Source organism: Aphis gossypii, chromosome 1 (assembly GCF_020184175.1).
Source record: "Aphis gossypii isolate Hap1 chromosome 1, ASM2018417v2, whole genome shotgun sequence".
Classification (NCBI taxonomy): domain Eukaryota; kingdom Metazoa; phylum Arthropoda; class Insecta; order Hemiptera; family Aphididae; genus Aphis; species Aphis gossypii.
This window is the reverse complement of record NC_065530.1, coordinates 36,286,924-36,301,600: the sequence shown is the minus strand read 5'-3', so window position 1 is coordinate 36,301,600 and position 14,677 is coordinate 36,286,924. Positions and strand designations below refer to the sequence as shown.

Below are 14,677 nucleotides of genomic sequence, written 5' to 3'. Positions count from 1 at the left end.
TTATGTCACCCGGCATTTTCCACGTATACCTTCTTCTTGGATGGTGGTCGCAATAGTCATTTATTATCATTAACTCATGTTTTTAACAAAAATCTATTAATCTGTCTCCTCTTTCATTTCGGTTTCCTACACCATAATTGTCTATTATGTGCCCAAGGTTTCTTGTCCCACTACAATGTTCCATTCACCCATAATGATAAAATTTTCATCTTCTTTAACTTTTTTAATGACTTTTTCTATTCCTTCATAGACTTCTTCAACTTGCCTCTCAATGCTATTTAAATTAGATATGTAGACTTGGAATATGATTGTATCCTTAGGTTTCGTTTCGATCTTCACTAAAATTATTCTTTCATTATACGGCACAAATCCTTTAAAATTTTTTCCCAATAGTCTTACTCGTTATTATGCTCCTCCAATACCTGGATTATTCTCCTCTGTTCCTGTATGTATCAATCTGTGTTCTCCGCTCCATAGATCTCCTGCTAGTATGAATATTTAGCATAATATGTGAATACGTAAATACAATAATATATATATTATATATATATATGTATACAATATTATTATTATTATTATTATTATTAGTATTATTCGAAAAGAACGTATATTTTTTATTATCACATTAGCCTAACATACCTAATTCAGAATAAGACCGTGCCTTGGCTGCAAGCAGTTTTTGTCTGCGATGGTCAAATGCTTAGTCCCCGAACCGAGTCAAACAATTCTTATCGGGTATGCTGACATTGTAGAACGAGACCACGCCTATGAGCTCAACTTGGCCGCCGATTCATGGACTTATTTTGAATTAGTTATAATATATACTTACACTGCGCTGAATGTATGAATCTTCTCCTATTTAAATAATAACATGAAATATCTAAGGATACCCACCAAACATTTTTGGATCGATACTTCAAAAGAAATTTCTCAGAAAAATCGAAAATAGCAAGTATTTACACTTTACAGTGATTAGTTTTTGAGTTACAACCATATAAGAAAATCGATTTTTTTTAAAAATCGTTGGAAAATGATAACTTTTGACCCCTATAATGCACCAAGGCTATTTACTTTTCCATCGGAAACCACCCCTGAAGTTTGAAATTATTTCAACAAGTTATGCTATACACAGACACAAAAAAACACATATCACTGTAAAATCAATACATTCATAACTTCGTTAAGAATCTAAAAACTATAAACTTTTGATTTTAAAATGACAACATATATTAATAATTGCATAAATTAATAATTTTTTTTCATGAATTTTCACGTTAAAATTTTTAAATTTCGTTGATCCGTCGACGAGTTATAGCTCCTCAAAGTTGATTGTTATTAAAAGATTTTTAAAGAGATAAACATCAGTACTATTTAGCACCGTCAGAACTAGAATTTTTATTTGTCAAATCCAGTAACTATATTAGTAATGAATTTTATACCATCGATCCCATGGTTTAGAAGAAAGTGGTTATAATATTTATACCTGCTACTATCTGCCATATAGCTTATTATCAATGGTCATATAAATATATAATTATAATCAATAATTAGACTAATATTATTACTTATTACTACTTATCTACTGACGAGTTATAACACATTTACACTTAATAAATACTTCCCAAAACTATCTAACTTTGAGAAGCTATATTTCATTAATGGATAATGAAAAATAAAAATTTGAATGTGATAATTTATAAAAAAAAAAATAGGCTCTTTAATTTATGAAACTTTAAGAATATAGATTTTCACTTGAAAATTAAAAGTTAATAGTGGTTCACCTAAATAAAAGAGGTTAAATAAAGTGGTTAAATAAATATAAGAGTGAAAATATTGAAGAATTCTACATTTCTAGAATATTATTGATCGTAGATTTTGAAAAAAAAAAAATTGAAAAAAGGTCTACCTACCTACGAGGAGAACTTGTGTGCACTATGATCTATGATTTATTCATTATTGACGTATAATGCTGAAAAACAATTCAATTTTTAAATTATTTCAAAATTATTTATTTACATAATATAATATATGGACTTGTTGGCTGTTAAATAATAATTATTTATAAAAAATATTAAAATAATTAAATTTTGTTGCTGTATAATTATTTATTAATATATTTATAAAAAAAACTTGATTTTTATTATATATTTTTGCATCCTTGTTAAATCGTAAAAAAATGAAGATATTTCTGAACAAAAATTAAAAATTGGTTGGGATTAGCGCCAATAAGGATCATTAATAAAAGAGGTGGAAAATATAACAAAACCAAAATAAAATTATATATTTTGTAAATCAAATGGATGATAAACAATTTGTATGTTCATTAACTCTGATATTTTTCAATATTTAAATAAATTAAATGTACAACTTCAAAGAAGAAAACATCAATTTTTCAAATTATTATATTTTAAGATGGATTCAGAAAAAATTGAGTATTTATAAAAATATATTTATTGAAAATAAATTAATATATTTTCGATGTTGTGAAGTTAAAAAAAAATTATGAGTTAATTTTGAAAATTGCACTACCTTCTTAGATTAATTAATCGTACAATTCAAAAGATGATTTGAAGAAGTTAAACTTATGCGTTCCCAAATCAATTTATTTAATAATTCTATTATGACAATTGAAATAGAAAAACAAAAATCTTCACTTCAATTAACATTTTAAAAATATATGAATTGCAAACAGATCCAACAATCATATCTACAAAAGAAATTGTTATATCGTTTTGGAAAACATTATCAGTTTAAAAACATCCATTTCTGCGAGATTTAGCACTAAATATATTATGTTATCTGTGTTTGGATGTTTGGAATAACTTACATAATATGGGAATGTACATTTTCGAGCATGATGTATATGAAAACTAAGGAAAGACATCGCCTAACAGATGAAACTTTAGTCAGGTTTGACATCAAATTTTCAAGTGTTGAAATCCGGTTAACCCTAAATTGTACTTAAAATAACTGAATAATGGAGTATACCTGACATCTGTATTGATTTTCCTTTAAATAATATACTCAGCCACCACCAGATTTACCGGATATCGATTATTTCGAATTATCAAAAGTTTCAAATTACTGAAGATTTTGAATATCAAGAGTTAACTGTATAGAATTATATTATGCTTATTACCTGAGTCCACTATTGCTTCGTAAGATTTTTCCAAAATAATACGACACATAGGATCCATAGTATGAGCTTGCTTATAATGAATCCCAAAAAATGCTGCATCGAACTTATTTATTTGATTTAGTTTTCCAGTTCGCTGAGGGATTTCCGGGTGTTCTAAAATAATATAGTTATTAATTGAATAAATCGAAAATATACCGATAATCAAAATGTTAACGTAAACAATATTCAATTTTTTACCAATTGTCCATCTTCTGTCATCATCTGATGTTAAATCGACTTTATTGAAAAGATTGTTGGCGAAATCAGGAAGACCATCAGAGTTTGGAAAAGAACCAGAAAACCCCGATATAACGATTTCATCTTCAGGATCACATTTTACCAAACGGCGACCGGCCTTCAATGCCATCTCCCTATCTGTTTTAATCTTAAGTTCTATGGCTTGTTGTCTCGACATATTGATTTACTTAAATTTACGGAATTATTGTCATTAGTTGGTACCTACCTAATACACCAAAAACATAATGGATATAAGTACTCAGAAAAAACATTTTTTTAAGCAGTGGCATCACGAGTTTATTTTTTTTTTATGAAATTTCCCCAAACAATTTTAGGTGGGTTGGTAATTTTGTTAGATCGTATCAATATTTTTGTATTTAACTATCATTATACCTAATGTATAAATATTATAAATTTTATAATGTATTATTCTTAATAATTAATATACAAGTATATCGGCATGTTTTTTTTTATTGGTGGGTGGGTGGGTAACTTCATTACTTCAATGTTTGCCCCTGTTAAGAAAATGTTCTTGACGCCACTGCCACTGTGTTCAATGTGAAAACACATGTTTATTCATTAATGATATTATACATCACAGGATGTGCCATTAATTTGCAAATTGTACGATCGTAACGTATAGATATTTGTATAAGGTTGTATATAGTCGTTTAAGGTCGTAGATCATTATATTTTAATCGACGGACGAATAATTTATGTTTTGCAATAGGTGGCTCGTATATACGATGTGATGAAACTATAATATGCATTAAAATTATTTAAATAGGACATTTATTTTCTTACATAATAATTAAAGCAGTATAGATACAGTGTGATGGATTTTAAGTACCTAATATAGTACTTAATGACAATTAAAAAAATAAATAAATACATGGAATAATAATTTAAAGGAATACCCAAATCGTCAAATAATAAGATGCCAATCTATGCACTGATGATGACAGGAAGTGTAAATAATAATTTCAATATAAAATCAAAAACAATAAGAAACAAAATTAATTTTATATTTGCATAGGTAAGCCTACCTATCTATAGGTATAGACTATAGACTATTACTGTTATTACTTATAATAATTGTTGGTAGGTAATTGATATTTATTAATTATTAATTATATAGTACTTACTCGTATATACCTAAACGCCCAGCACCTATTGCGTGCATATGAACTATCCAAGTTTTTAACTTTTTTTAGATATAAATGAATAATTATGAAATAACATGTGGAAATTAGTAGCTGTATGTTATTTGTATACTTATAATATTATATATTATTTGATTTAATTAAATAGATTTTTACCAAAAATACAACTGTCCGAATAATTTTAAAAATCAAATAAAAGGATTTTAATCATTAAGTAGTGATATACCTACATATATATTACTTCTATGCCCAATAAATATCTAAAATCTACATCGCAAAAACACAAATTTATAGGTTGATACCTAGGTAAAAAACCATTATCAGATAAAAATTAAATTAAGTATCAAACCCTTTTAGTATTAGATCTTTACATTTTAAAAAATAAATAAATTAGAATATATTTATATTAACACATATTATTAGGTAGGAATATTTTATTATTTTCCTACATGTACCAATTTAAACAAAAAATAAATTATAACAACACAAAAACTATTTATTTATTAAACCTAATTCTAAATAGTTTAACTTAATAATAGCTTGATCAATACACCGCTGAATATACTCAATTATGATAATAACCTACCTACATAATAATCGTTGGGTGATCTGTTGTTATCGATCTAAAACTTTTGGGTATTGGTATGCATAAATATAATTAATATAAAAATCAAATATTGGTTTTAAAATTAACTAATTATATATATATATACCTAGCTTAACATTAAGCACTAATAAATTTATCATTGTTTACAGTTGAATTAAATCTAATGTAGAAAATATAATATGATTCATAATATGAACAATATCACGATATATTTTTAATATTGTTTGTTTAACATTTATTATTTAATGAAATGCACCACATCATTATTTTTTTTAATTTAAAATACCTTGTTTATAAAAATATGTACAGCAACCTATTGTATAAAAACATTTTAGTAATAATATAGGTAATAGTTATTACTTTTACTGATTAAGTGTAGTCAAAGATTCTTTTTATGCTTGTCTTATTTACTAAAATTACATCGTATCACATTTTATTAGTTAAAAGCCAAAAGGAGTAGGTTTGAGAAAAACAGCATTCATCCTGTCAAGAATAATAGAAACTTAAGAATAATAATAATAATACAAAACTGTGTAAAAATTTGTTACTAAAATTATTGAAAAAGTAACTCTTCAGCTAGATTATCATTGATGGCATACAGTATTTTAACAAAAATTGTAGTATTCAAATATTTTTTAGCAAAAAATAGAGTATGAATAGTTTTTTAAATAATAAATTATTGATATTTAACTCGAAAAATTCGGGGCTTAATATTTTAGTCCTTTTTTGAATATTTTTTTTCTAATTAAGAAGATGTTACAACAACATATTTATTTCTGTACCTATTACAAAAAAAATTAAAATAAAATACATACAACATATTAAATTTGTATTTAGCAGAACCAATTATATGAATAAATCTAATATCAAATTTAAAAGAAAAGATATTATGTATTTCAGTGTTCTTAATTAAAATTGTATATTATATTTTTATTTTTTTTAAGTAATTCATTCAATGTCAAACGAGTTGTGAGTATATAAAATATTGCATTAAAAATTAAAATACTATAAAATAATAAAATATTACCATTAACCATATTCAATATAATTCAATATTTAAACGTTGTACTTAAAATAGAATCTGCTAAATACACATTGGTTATGTTGAATCTTTATAAGACAAAAATAACAGATTATAGTTTAGTAAATAATTAAAGTTATTAAGTATCTAAATAATTGTCAAACAAAAATTTATTCAACACAATCTTATAGCAATCATAGTGTAAATCAGTGGTCTTCAACCTGTGGGTCAACAATATTGAATCGCAATAAGTCTTCTTTTTAAAATAAAAATTAAATTTATTAAATTTATGTATGGTAAAAAAATAATTAAAGCTTATCTAGGTTTCGAAAAATGTAGAACTAAAAAAAAGGGTTGCGGTCTGTGGAACCAAAAAGGTTGAAAACCACTGGTATAGATAATAGTTAAAATTTAAATGGTTTTTAAAAATAAAATTTTGATTTTGTCTAATTTTTATCGTTCAGTACATATATCATATTTTAACTTTGTATATAGATGAATAAATAACAAATATTAATAAATGCATTTAAAAACAAATAAAGTAAAATATAAGATTGTCTTACAGATTTTATTTTTATTTAAATTAATTTAGAATATTTTAAAATTAATTTGAAGATTTATCAATCATCATGTATGTTATGTTTTAAGAGTTAATCAATTATAAAAAAAATTTCAACTTAACCGATGAGAATAAAATAATTAATCAAATATTACTTAAGAATTTATTTATAAGTTTGACCATTAAAACACAAAATAGTATTATTATAAATAGGTAAATATTGATAGCATATGGAAATAAAATTAAAAAATAACTATTAAAAGTAACTTACCTTTCAATGATAAAAATATAAACAAATAAAATGTCTTTAATCAAAACTGATTCAACAGTTACTGAAATTGTACCGAGAAGGTTCTCGGCAAACACAATGACAAACTTACTCAGTTCAGGGTGAAAAAGAGTCAATCAAAAAACACACTATTGAATTATTCATGAATTTAATAAATTTAACAGCAAGGTCAATGGACAAACCATGTGGTTGAATTATAAATTCAGTATTAAATTCGGAATAAAAATAAATCAATACAATAAAATAAAACGTTGAGATGAATAAATACCAAGAAGTCACTGTTCTCTATTTTAAATTTATATGAAACACTATTCATCAGATACATTAGTTGATTTTGAAGAAATGCAAGAATTATTTTCACGTTGATGTTGAGAATTGTTTGCTTCCGCTGTTAGACGTTCCATCAACTCATGGTCATAAGTAGAGTGTAGCATTAATGGTAAGACTCCGGCTCTTGAAGACATTCTATAACGTATCTGTCGTTCCTTTTCAACTAACTCATCTAATTTCAACCACTGAAAAAGAAAAAAATTAATTTGATTTTAAAAAACAATACTAAAAAGGTAGAAAGTAGGTAATCTTGCTGTACAATAAGTGTCGAGTATACCTCATTATTTAGAAAGTGACTGTTAAGTATGTGTTAAAAATTAAAATTAAATTCATTGATATGAAAGTAATTTATTTAATTAATTAGGATTAGAAATAAGTACAATAGGTTGGATTCATTTTTGCTAGAAAATTGTATTTTAAAACAACATTGTGAATATAAAATATAATAATATACAACAAACTACAAGTACATCAAATTTTATTTTTAAATACTCAACTAAAAACAATATCCTTTTTTTTTAATACATGAATTTTTCTAAATTATAGCTTAAAATGACTGTATATAAAAAAAATATATCATTATGTATCATTGATATTTTAGATGGCAATAAGAACTTTATAAGGAATTTTATATTAAGTTTTTAAGCTTTCAGATTAAATTTTTTATAATTCATACCTAGAAAATAATTATATAAATATTAGGTATATAATTTAAGTATTTACAATTACATTGAATACTAGGAATATTTTACTTTTTGACCCCCAAAATACTTACTATTTATAATTTGTTACCAAAATAGCCATCAACGTAGAAATTCTACTATTTTTCTATGATAAATCATCTTTTTTTTTTAAATAAACATCATTATAAAGTTAATAAATGCATTACTTTACTAGATTCTAAAATTGTGATAGATAAATAGTCAATATAATTCTATATTGGTATATATTCCAAAAATTGTAAAATTTAATATTTATTTAAAAAATAATAGATCTTAAAAACTTTTTTAAAATGAAATGATTTATCGTTGCTATTAGAGAAAGAAGAACAAGTAAATTATCATTCGAAATGAGTACACTTTTCAAATAAATATCAATGCATTAAATGTATTACAATTTTATGAATCAGCTCTGCAATACTTCAATTTGTTTTATATTATTATCTACTTAATAAACATCATTTATAAAAAATAAATGTAGTTTACCTGGCGAACTCTTTCCATATCAATTTCTGCTCTCCTTAGTTTATCCCAGCAATAGTGTTTTATGCATGTTTTCTTAGGCACACGGCAAAATTCGCCAGTTAAATTGAAAACATTTGAAACAAGCGGACAGCCACATACCTATTACATAAACAAATATGATTAAATATAAATTTATCATACTTAGTACAAATACAAAAGAAAATTTTAATAAATATGTAATTACATATTAACATTTTACATAGATCAAAAATAAGTAAATAATTGTAAATAAACTAAGAAAACTATTTTATTATAATCAAAACAATTATTTTTACCTCAGTATCACTAATGACAGTTGAATCTTTAAAATGCTCTGGACATAAAACTCTCAATCTCTTACAATAAGTACGTTGTGAAGAATTATAAAAATCACAAAACATATTGTTACCATCAATTCTAGTTTTATAAATTGAACCAAACGATGACTGACTTTCATACTAAAATGTTCAGATGAAATCATTAAAAAAAAATAAATAAAATAATAAGTAACTATATTTATTATTCAGTGATAAAGATCTAAAAACAAACCTTATTAAAACATTTTTCCATATGCTTCACAGCAGTTCTTGTATGTATTTCATGTCCACATGTAACACAATGCATACTCATTTCTTCATCGATATCTTGAACTTCTTGATTTACATCAACAGATAATAATTTTGCTTTTTCTAACAACTTATCAAGCTCCTAAAAATTATTTTAAAAATGTATTGTACTCAACTTATTTAGCTATTTTATTTTTATTTTTTTACTGAAAAACTAAACTTTCAACTGAATTCTATAGAAAAAAATAAAAACTGTCTTGTATTACTATTTTTTCTTAATGTGTACTGTACTTTAACACTGATTAAAAAATTGAAAGATTTTTTTTTTACATACATTTTTCAATCATTTTTTATAATAACTTATAAATAATAAAAATAAACTAATTGAATGCATTAAACCCCTTCCTTAGCTTACCATACACACCACCATTTTTTACAGACAATTATAGCCGAAACAACAAAAACTTGTGTATAACTTATAAGATAGTTAATATATAATTACTTTATGTCTTTTATCCAATTCTTTTAATATATCTCTAACTTCCAGTTGTTCTTTTCTAACAACTTCTAGATCCTTTTTATTTGTTTCTTCTGCAATACATGGTGATAAAGCCCATTCTTGAAGTCTTGGAGGTAGTACCTAAAATAATAATTATAATCAAACAACTATTTATAGTTAATAAATATACGTACTAAACTTACATGAAAAATTCTAGCATTAGCTAAACTCAAACCACATTTGTCTGAACAGTACTTGGAATTATACCTTGCTATTTGAGTACATCCAGGACCATAACAATGATCGCGATTTAACAATGGCAAACTTACATGATCACCATCAGAACTAGAATCCTTACGTTTTCTCTTAGTAGACTTGGATAAAGACCTATTTGCCTATAATAATTGACACATTAAAAAATCAATATTAAATAAAAATAATTAAATATCTTACTTGTTTATTGATATTTAAACATATCTTATTTTCACATAAATCTGAGCCACCAAATCTTCGCATTTCAGTACACCCCAAACATAAACCACAATTTTCAACTCGTTTACAATTGTCACAATGACCGCAAGATCTATGTTTAGGTCGATATTTTTCACGATTATCTAATATACAAATAAATGTGGTTATATTATTATTCCATTCTTAATAAATCATTAAATTTCTGACAAATTACTGAATATTATTAGCCAGAAGCAACATAGTTGGTTCAACTTGTATTTCATTTTTATTTCAATAATTCAAAAGCTTTAAATAATTATTAATAAAACCTAAAATTTTCAAAAAAGCATTTTGTGAAGTAACTTTTAACATAAAAGTAAATAAAATAATTTTATTATTTATATTACTATTATAGTAAGTCCTCATTTAACATCAAAATCGGGTTCTTAGAAAATATGATGTTAACTGAAAAAATGGTAATCAAAATACTTTTTACATGTGCCATATTACAATGGGCTCCTGCCAATAAATAACAATTATGTACATATTAACTATAATTCAATTTTTCAGCATAACTTTTAATAGTTTGGACAGTAGATGGAGTAAGACAATAATGATTAGCAATGTCCACTGGTTGCTAACCAGATTCAAAACGTTTTGTAATATCAAGTTTTGTAGAAAGAATTAAAGTTTTACCATAGAAAACAAACCTGGGTGTTTTGTTGCCATATTAAGAGGACATCATACCCGCATGTGTTGTCTCCATCTTACACCCATACAACATTACACAAAATGCGTTTATGCATACTGAGTAGAACTTGCTCAATTTTGGTTCTAGAGTAAATTTAATATATCTATGATAAAATTAAATTATGACAATAATTCTGAGGGCATGATGCTGCATTTTTTCTACTATATCCAATGTAATGTTCATTTTATAGTTTTAGAATAGCAAAAATGTCAACATTTGTAAATGACCTTTAACTTTTCAAAATTTAAAATTTTTTGAAAAAAAATGCAGCATATTGTCCTCAGAAATCACAATTCAATGTTATAACAGGTATATTTCCTCTAAAACCAAAATTAAATGAGTTCTACTCAGTCTGAGTAAAAACGATTTGTCTATGTCGTATGTACGTAAGACCGAGAAAATACAAGTGAGTATATTAATGTCTTCTTAACCATAAATTAAAAAATAGTAAAAGTATTGTCGAACAATGAAAATGTATTCTAACAAAAAAGTGAATAACAAAAATAGAGTACATATTACCTAAAATAAATAAAAACAGTACCTAAGTATATCAATCAAAATAATAACAGTATTACCTGAAAAATGTCGATAAAATTAGATAACTTAATTGTAACGACTTATTAAAAGATATATAACAAAAGTGATACATAATACATGTAACGAAATTTGATGAATATATGTATAATGAATGATGTTATACTGAAACCATTAAAATATTAAACAAAACATAACACAATAACGCTATATGAAGCAACATTAAACAAGGACTTACTGTATACATGTTTATATATACTTACTATTTTATTATAAACACGAAACACCCCATTTAATTTTTACATTAACATTACCCTCAAAATGTTTATACATATTGTAACTTAAAGAGTAAAAGTGCTTATAGACTAAATATTCACTTGAAAACAAATAATAATTTAATATAGTATACATACAATAAATCAATGTTTCTAAATAATTAATAGTCAATAGATTATAATCAAATTCAAATGCTGATTAATAATTATTAATTATATATTTTTTAACAAACTATACTAAGTTTATAGATTTTATTACATAATATATTTACCTCGTTTACTATCAACATAATGATCATTTTTTTCTTTAAAATCACTACGACTTAATGATGTTTTGAATATTGTTTTCAACGAAGGATCTTCTGATTTACATTTCTAAAATAATATAGATATTAGATAATATAGTAATAGTACTACTTATATTAGTGTAATAATCTACAAAACTATAAAATATTGATTATGAACATACATCACAAAAATAATGCTTGATAAGTTTTGACTGCTTTCTTGTTATTCCAATACAATCACCATGATACCAATCTTCACATGCATCACATCCACTAGAATTAATAAATACATGAATAAAAAATATTTAAAATATATATTAAGTTTAGTCCTCAAGTAAACAACTTCAAAATAAGCATTAAGAAAAAAAAATTAATATCTTTATTTTTTTCATGATTCACTTTAAAAGTAATAAAACAGTTATTAATTAGGTACCTATATAACAACATTAATAATATATTGTCATAACATGACAACATATTATTAATTTTAGTGACATAATTGTAAGTATAATGCACAAATATACATCAAAAGTAAAATAGACCATAAAGCAATATAAATAATATAGTGAACTATACTAAATTAAAAATAAAATTATTTATTTTTTATTCTTACATCATAAATCTAGAACAGTCTGATGATCGACAAATGCAATATGCCTGTCCATCTTGTTTAAGTAGAGTTGCAATTTTAGATTTACGCTCTGGGAGCATAAATTGCTTGGCAATTTCTTCTTTCTACAGTATGATAAATACATTGTATAGTAGTTTTATTTATACTTAATTTTAAATAAACATCAAATGTAATTATACTTACGGATAGTCGAGGCATATTATCAATGTATTGTCAATCAGTAAAATAGGTATATAATATAAACTCTAAGATTTTAATATGATACACCAATCATCTCTTCTATATGTAACAACTAACATATATAAAAGTAAAGTGTTAAAAAATTTAATATACCTAGACAATAGTAAATATTAAACAGAAATCACTAATCTGGAATAGTATAGGAGTAATATAAAGTAGAAATGATTGTACTAATTACCTACAACTTAGTACTTACAAGATAGAGCCTGTAAGCAAATGCCTAATATAATCGTAACTTATAACAACTACAACGACAATTTAAGACGTATCTTAACCGTGCGTCCGTGCCTACAACTCATTGAATTTGAATACTGATTAGTGATTACAAATTTAAAAATTATAAATTATATAATAATATATATGCATAGTATTATCTATTAATCGTGTTAATCTTGAAAACAGAGTGGGAGAATTATTTGTTGTCACAAAGACACAAACTCACAAATCACAATCTACTTATGCTTTAGCGCTCTTCGTGTTTAATGTAGGGTACTAATAAATTTCCCGCGCTTTTGGATATTTTAAATATATTTTAGATTCTAAGTGAAGTGTTCAATGTATTTATTTTACAATTATGTGTTGATGTGTTTTGTTGGTATGTCGTATGTGTGTACACAATTTATAGTAAAAAAAAGCTTTAATTTTTTTAATTCAATATCTTATCTGGTAGGAAAGTAAAACTAGTTGGTACTTTGGCTGGTCAAAATAAAAATGTTCAGTATTTTTTAAAATAATCGGGAAAACAAAAAAAAACAAAAGCGTGGTCAAATGGGTACCACTCTGCTGTACAGTATAACACTATTATTTATTTAATTAATTAATTAAATTTAATTTTGAATCCAATGAAAGGTATCATTGTATACAAAAAAGGATTCTGAACGGAGATAATTTGTCAACCTATAAGATATATTTTACAGTGGGTGGTGAAAAGGGTAGTTTATATTTTAATGATCTGAATAACCCAAAATTTAAGTTTTTATAAATATTGTAAGTCAAACATGTGGAAAATATAGTTTTACATTTTCAAGTCTAAGCTACTTATACCTACAAAATTTTTTATAAATTTTAACAAGAAAATAATTTGCAATTATTCGTGATTTTGATAAATTGTTGTCGAAATTTAAACTTCAATTGCACCTATGTATAATTATAATTTTTTAATCACTATATGACTAACTCATAATGAACTTTTTATTATAGAGTTGTTATAGAGACGTGTCACTTTTAATCCTTTACTTTCTTTTAATATTTCGAATCAATACATAGAAAATAGTTAATGATCAGTCATAAACACATAGACATTTTTTAATACAGTACGTATAGTCAATAGTTAGTAGTTACATGTAGCCTGTAGGGACTACGGAGTATGTATCCTACCTCGTTACTTGGACTAACTTAGTTATGTGTCAATTGTTTCTGCAAAGTATTATTTTTTTTTTACCTTTTTTCCGTTATCTAACTACATATATAACTGCTCTAACTACTCTTAACTTGCTACTTTAACGACCCTTATGTGTTACCTCTCCCGCATATATAAATATATAGTACCTACATATAGATGATAGATACTATAAAGGTATATCATAAATGTGCGGTATAGTATATCGTATTGATATAATTTTATTTTTTTGATTATATATTATATAGGTAATAATATAGGTAGTCGTTTATATTATAATTCGTTACCGAGAGAACAAACAAAATAATATTAAATACCTATAAAATTACCTAATCACTTGTAGCCTATTCTGGTTCGGTCGAAAGATGTGTTGACTAAACAAGCTCTCCGAGAGTTAAACCCTCTGAAGGCAACTGCAGTAGGAGCGGTAAGTTCCGG

General features: G+C 24.8%; 3 protein-coding genes across 6 annotated transcripts in view; all 3 read right to left on the bottom strand.

Moving 5' to 3' along the window:
* The window catches only part of LOC126555907 (fatty acid synthase-like), a 33,882-nt gene extending 26,737 nt beyond the window's left edge, over positions 1–7,145 (bottom strand). Inside the window, exons 1-3 of the mRNA XM_050210904.1 lie at positions 7,037–7,145; positions 3,377–3,641; positions 3,140–3,292 (exon numbers count right to left, since the gene is read on the bottom strand). Of these exons, the coding sequence (XP_050066861.1) occupies positions 3,140–3,292; positions 3,377–3,593 (370 nt within the window). The 5' untranslated portion in view covers positions 3,594–3,641; positions 7,037–7,145. The remainder of the gene's footprint in view (positions 1–3,139; positions 3,293–3,376; positions 3,642–7,036) is intronic.
* Positions 1–13,104, bottom strand: part of LOC114119081 (fatty acid synthase) — a 69,168-nt gene extending 56,064 nt beyond the window's left edge. For all 3 annotated transcript variants that reach the window (XM_050210906.1, XM_050210905.1, XM_050210907.1), the window contains exon 1: positions 12,934–13,104. The gene's annotated coding sequence lies outside the window, so the exon portion shown is untranslated. The remainder of the gene's footprint in view (positions 1–12,933) is intronic.
* On the bottom strand, positions 7,186–13,161 carry LOC114126892 (CXXC-type zinc finger protein 1). 2 transcript variants are annotated; one of them, XM_050210909.1, is made up of 12 exons: positions 13,037–13,161; positions 12,784–12,892; positions 12,583–12,704; positions 12,152–12,242; positions 11,955–12,057; positions 10,126–10,286; positions 9,876–10,067; positions 9,676–9,813; positions 9,157–9,315; positions 8,904–9,065; positions 8,590–8,727; positions 7,186–7,569 (listed from the first exon to the last, which is right to left on the bottom strand). In XM_050210909.1, the coding sequence occupies exons 2-12, from the start codon at positions 12,796–12,798 to the stop codon at positions 7,363–7,365; spliced, it is 1,488 nt and encodes a 495-aa protein (XP_050066866.1). In that variant the 5' UTR covers positions 12,799–12,892; positions 13,037–13,161; the 3' UTR covers positions 7,186–7,362. The 2 variants fall into 2 exon arrangements, with proteins under 2 accessions (XP_050066866.1, XP_050066867.1); XM_050210910.1 differs by having other exon boundaries at positions 13,019–13,120.
* Between the last annotated feature and the right edge of the window lie 1,516 nt (positions 13,162–14,677).

Coding starts and splice junctions, on each gene's coding strand:
- LOC114126892 (XM_050210909.1), bottom strand. Junction 12,058..12,151: donor TCAAGCATTATTTTTGTGAT/GTATGTTCATAA, acceptor ATATTATTTTAG/AAATGTAAATCAGAAGATCC. Junction 8,728..8,903: donor CTGTCATTAGTGATACTGAG/GTAAAAATAATT, acceptor TTTATGTAATAG/GTATGTGGCTGTCCGCTTGT.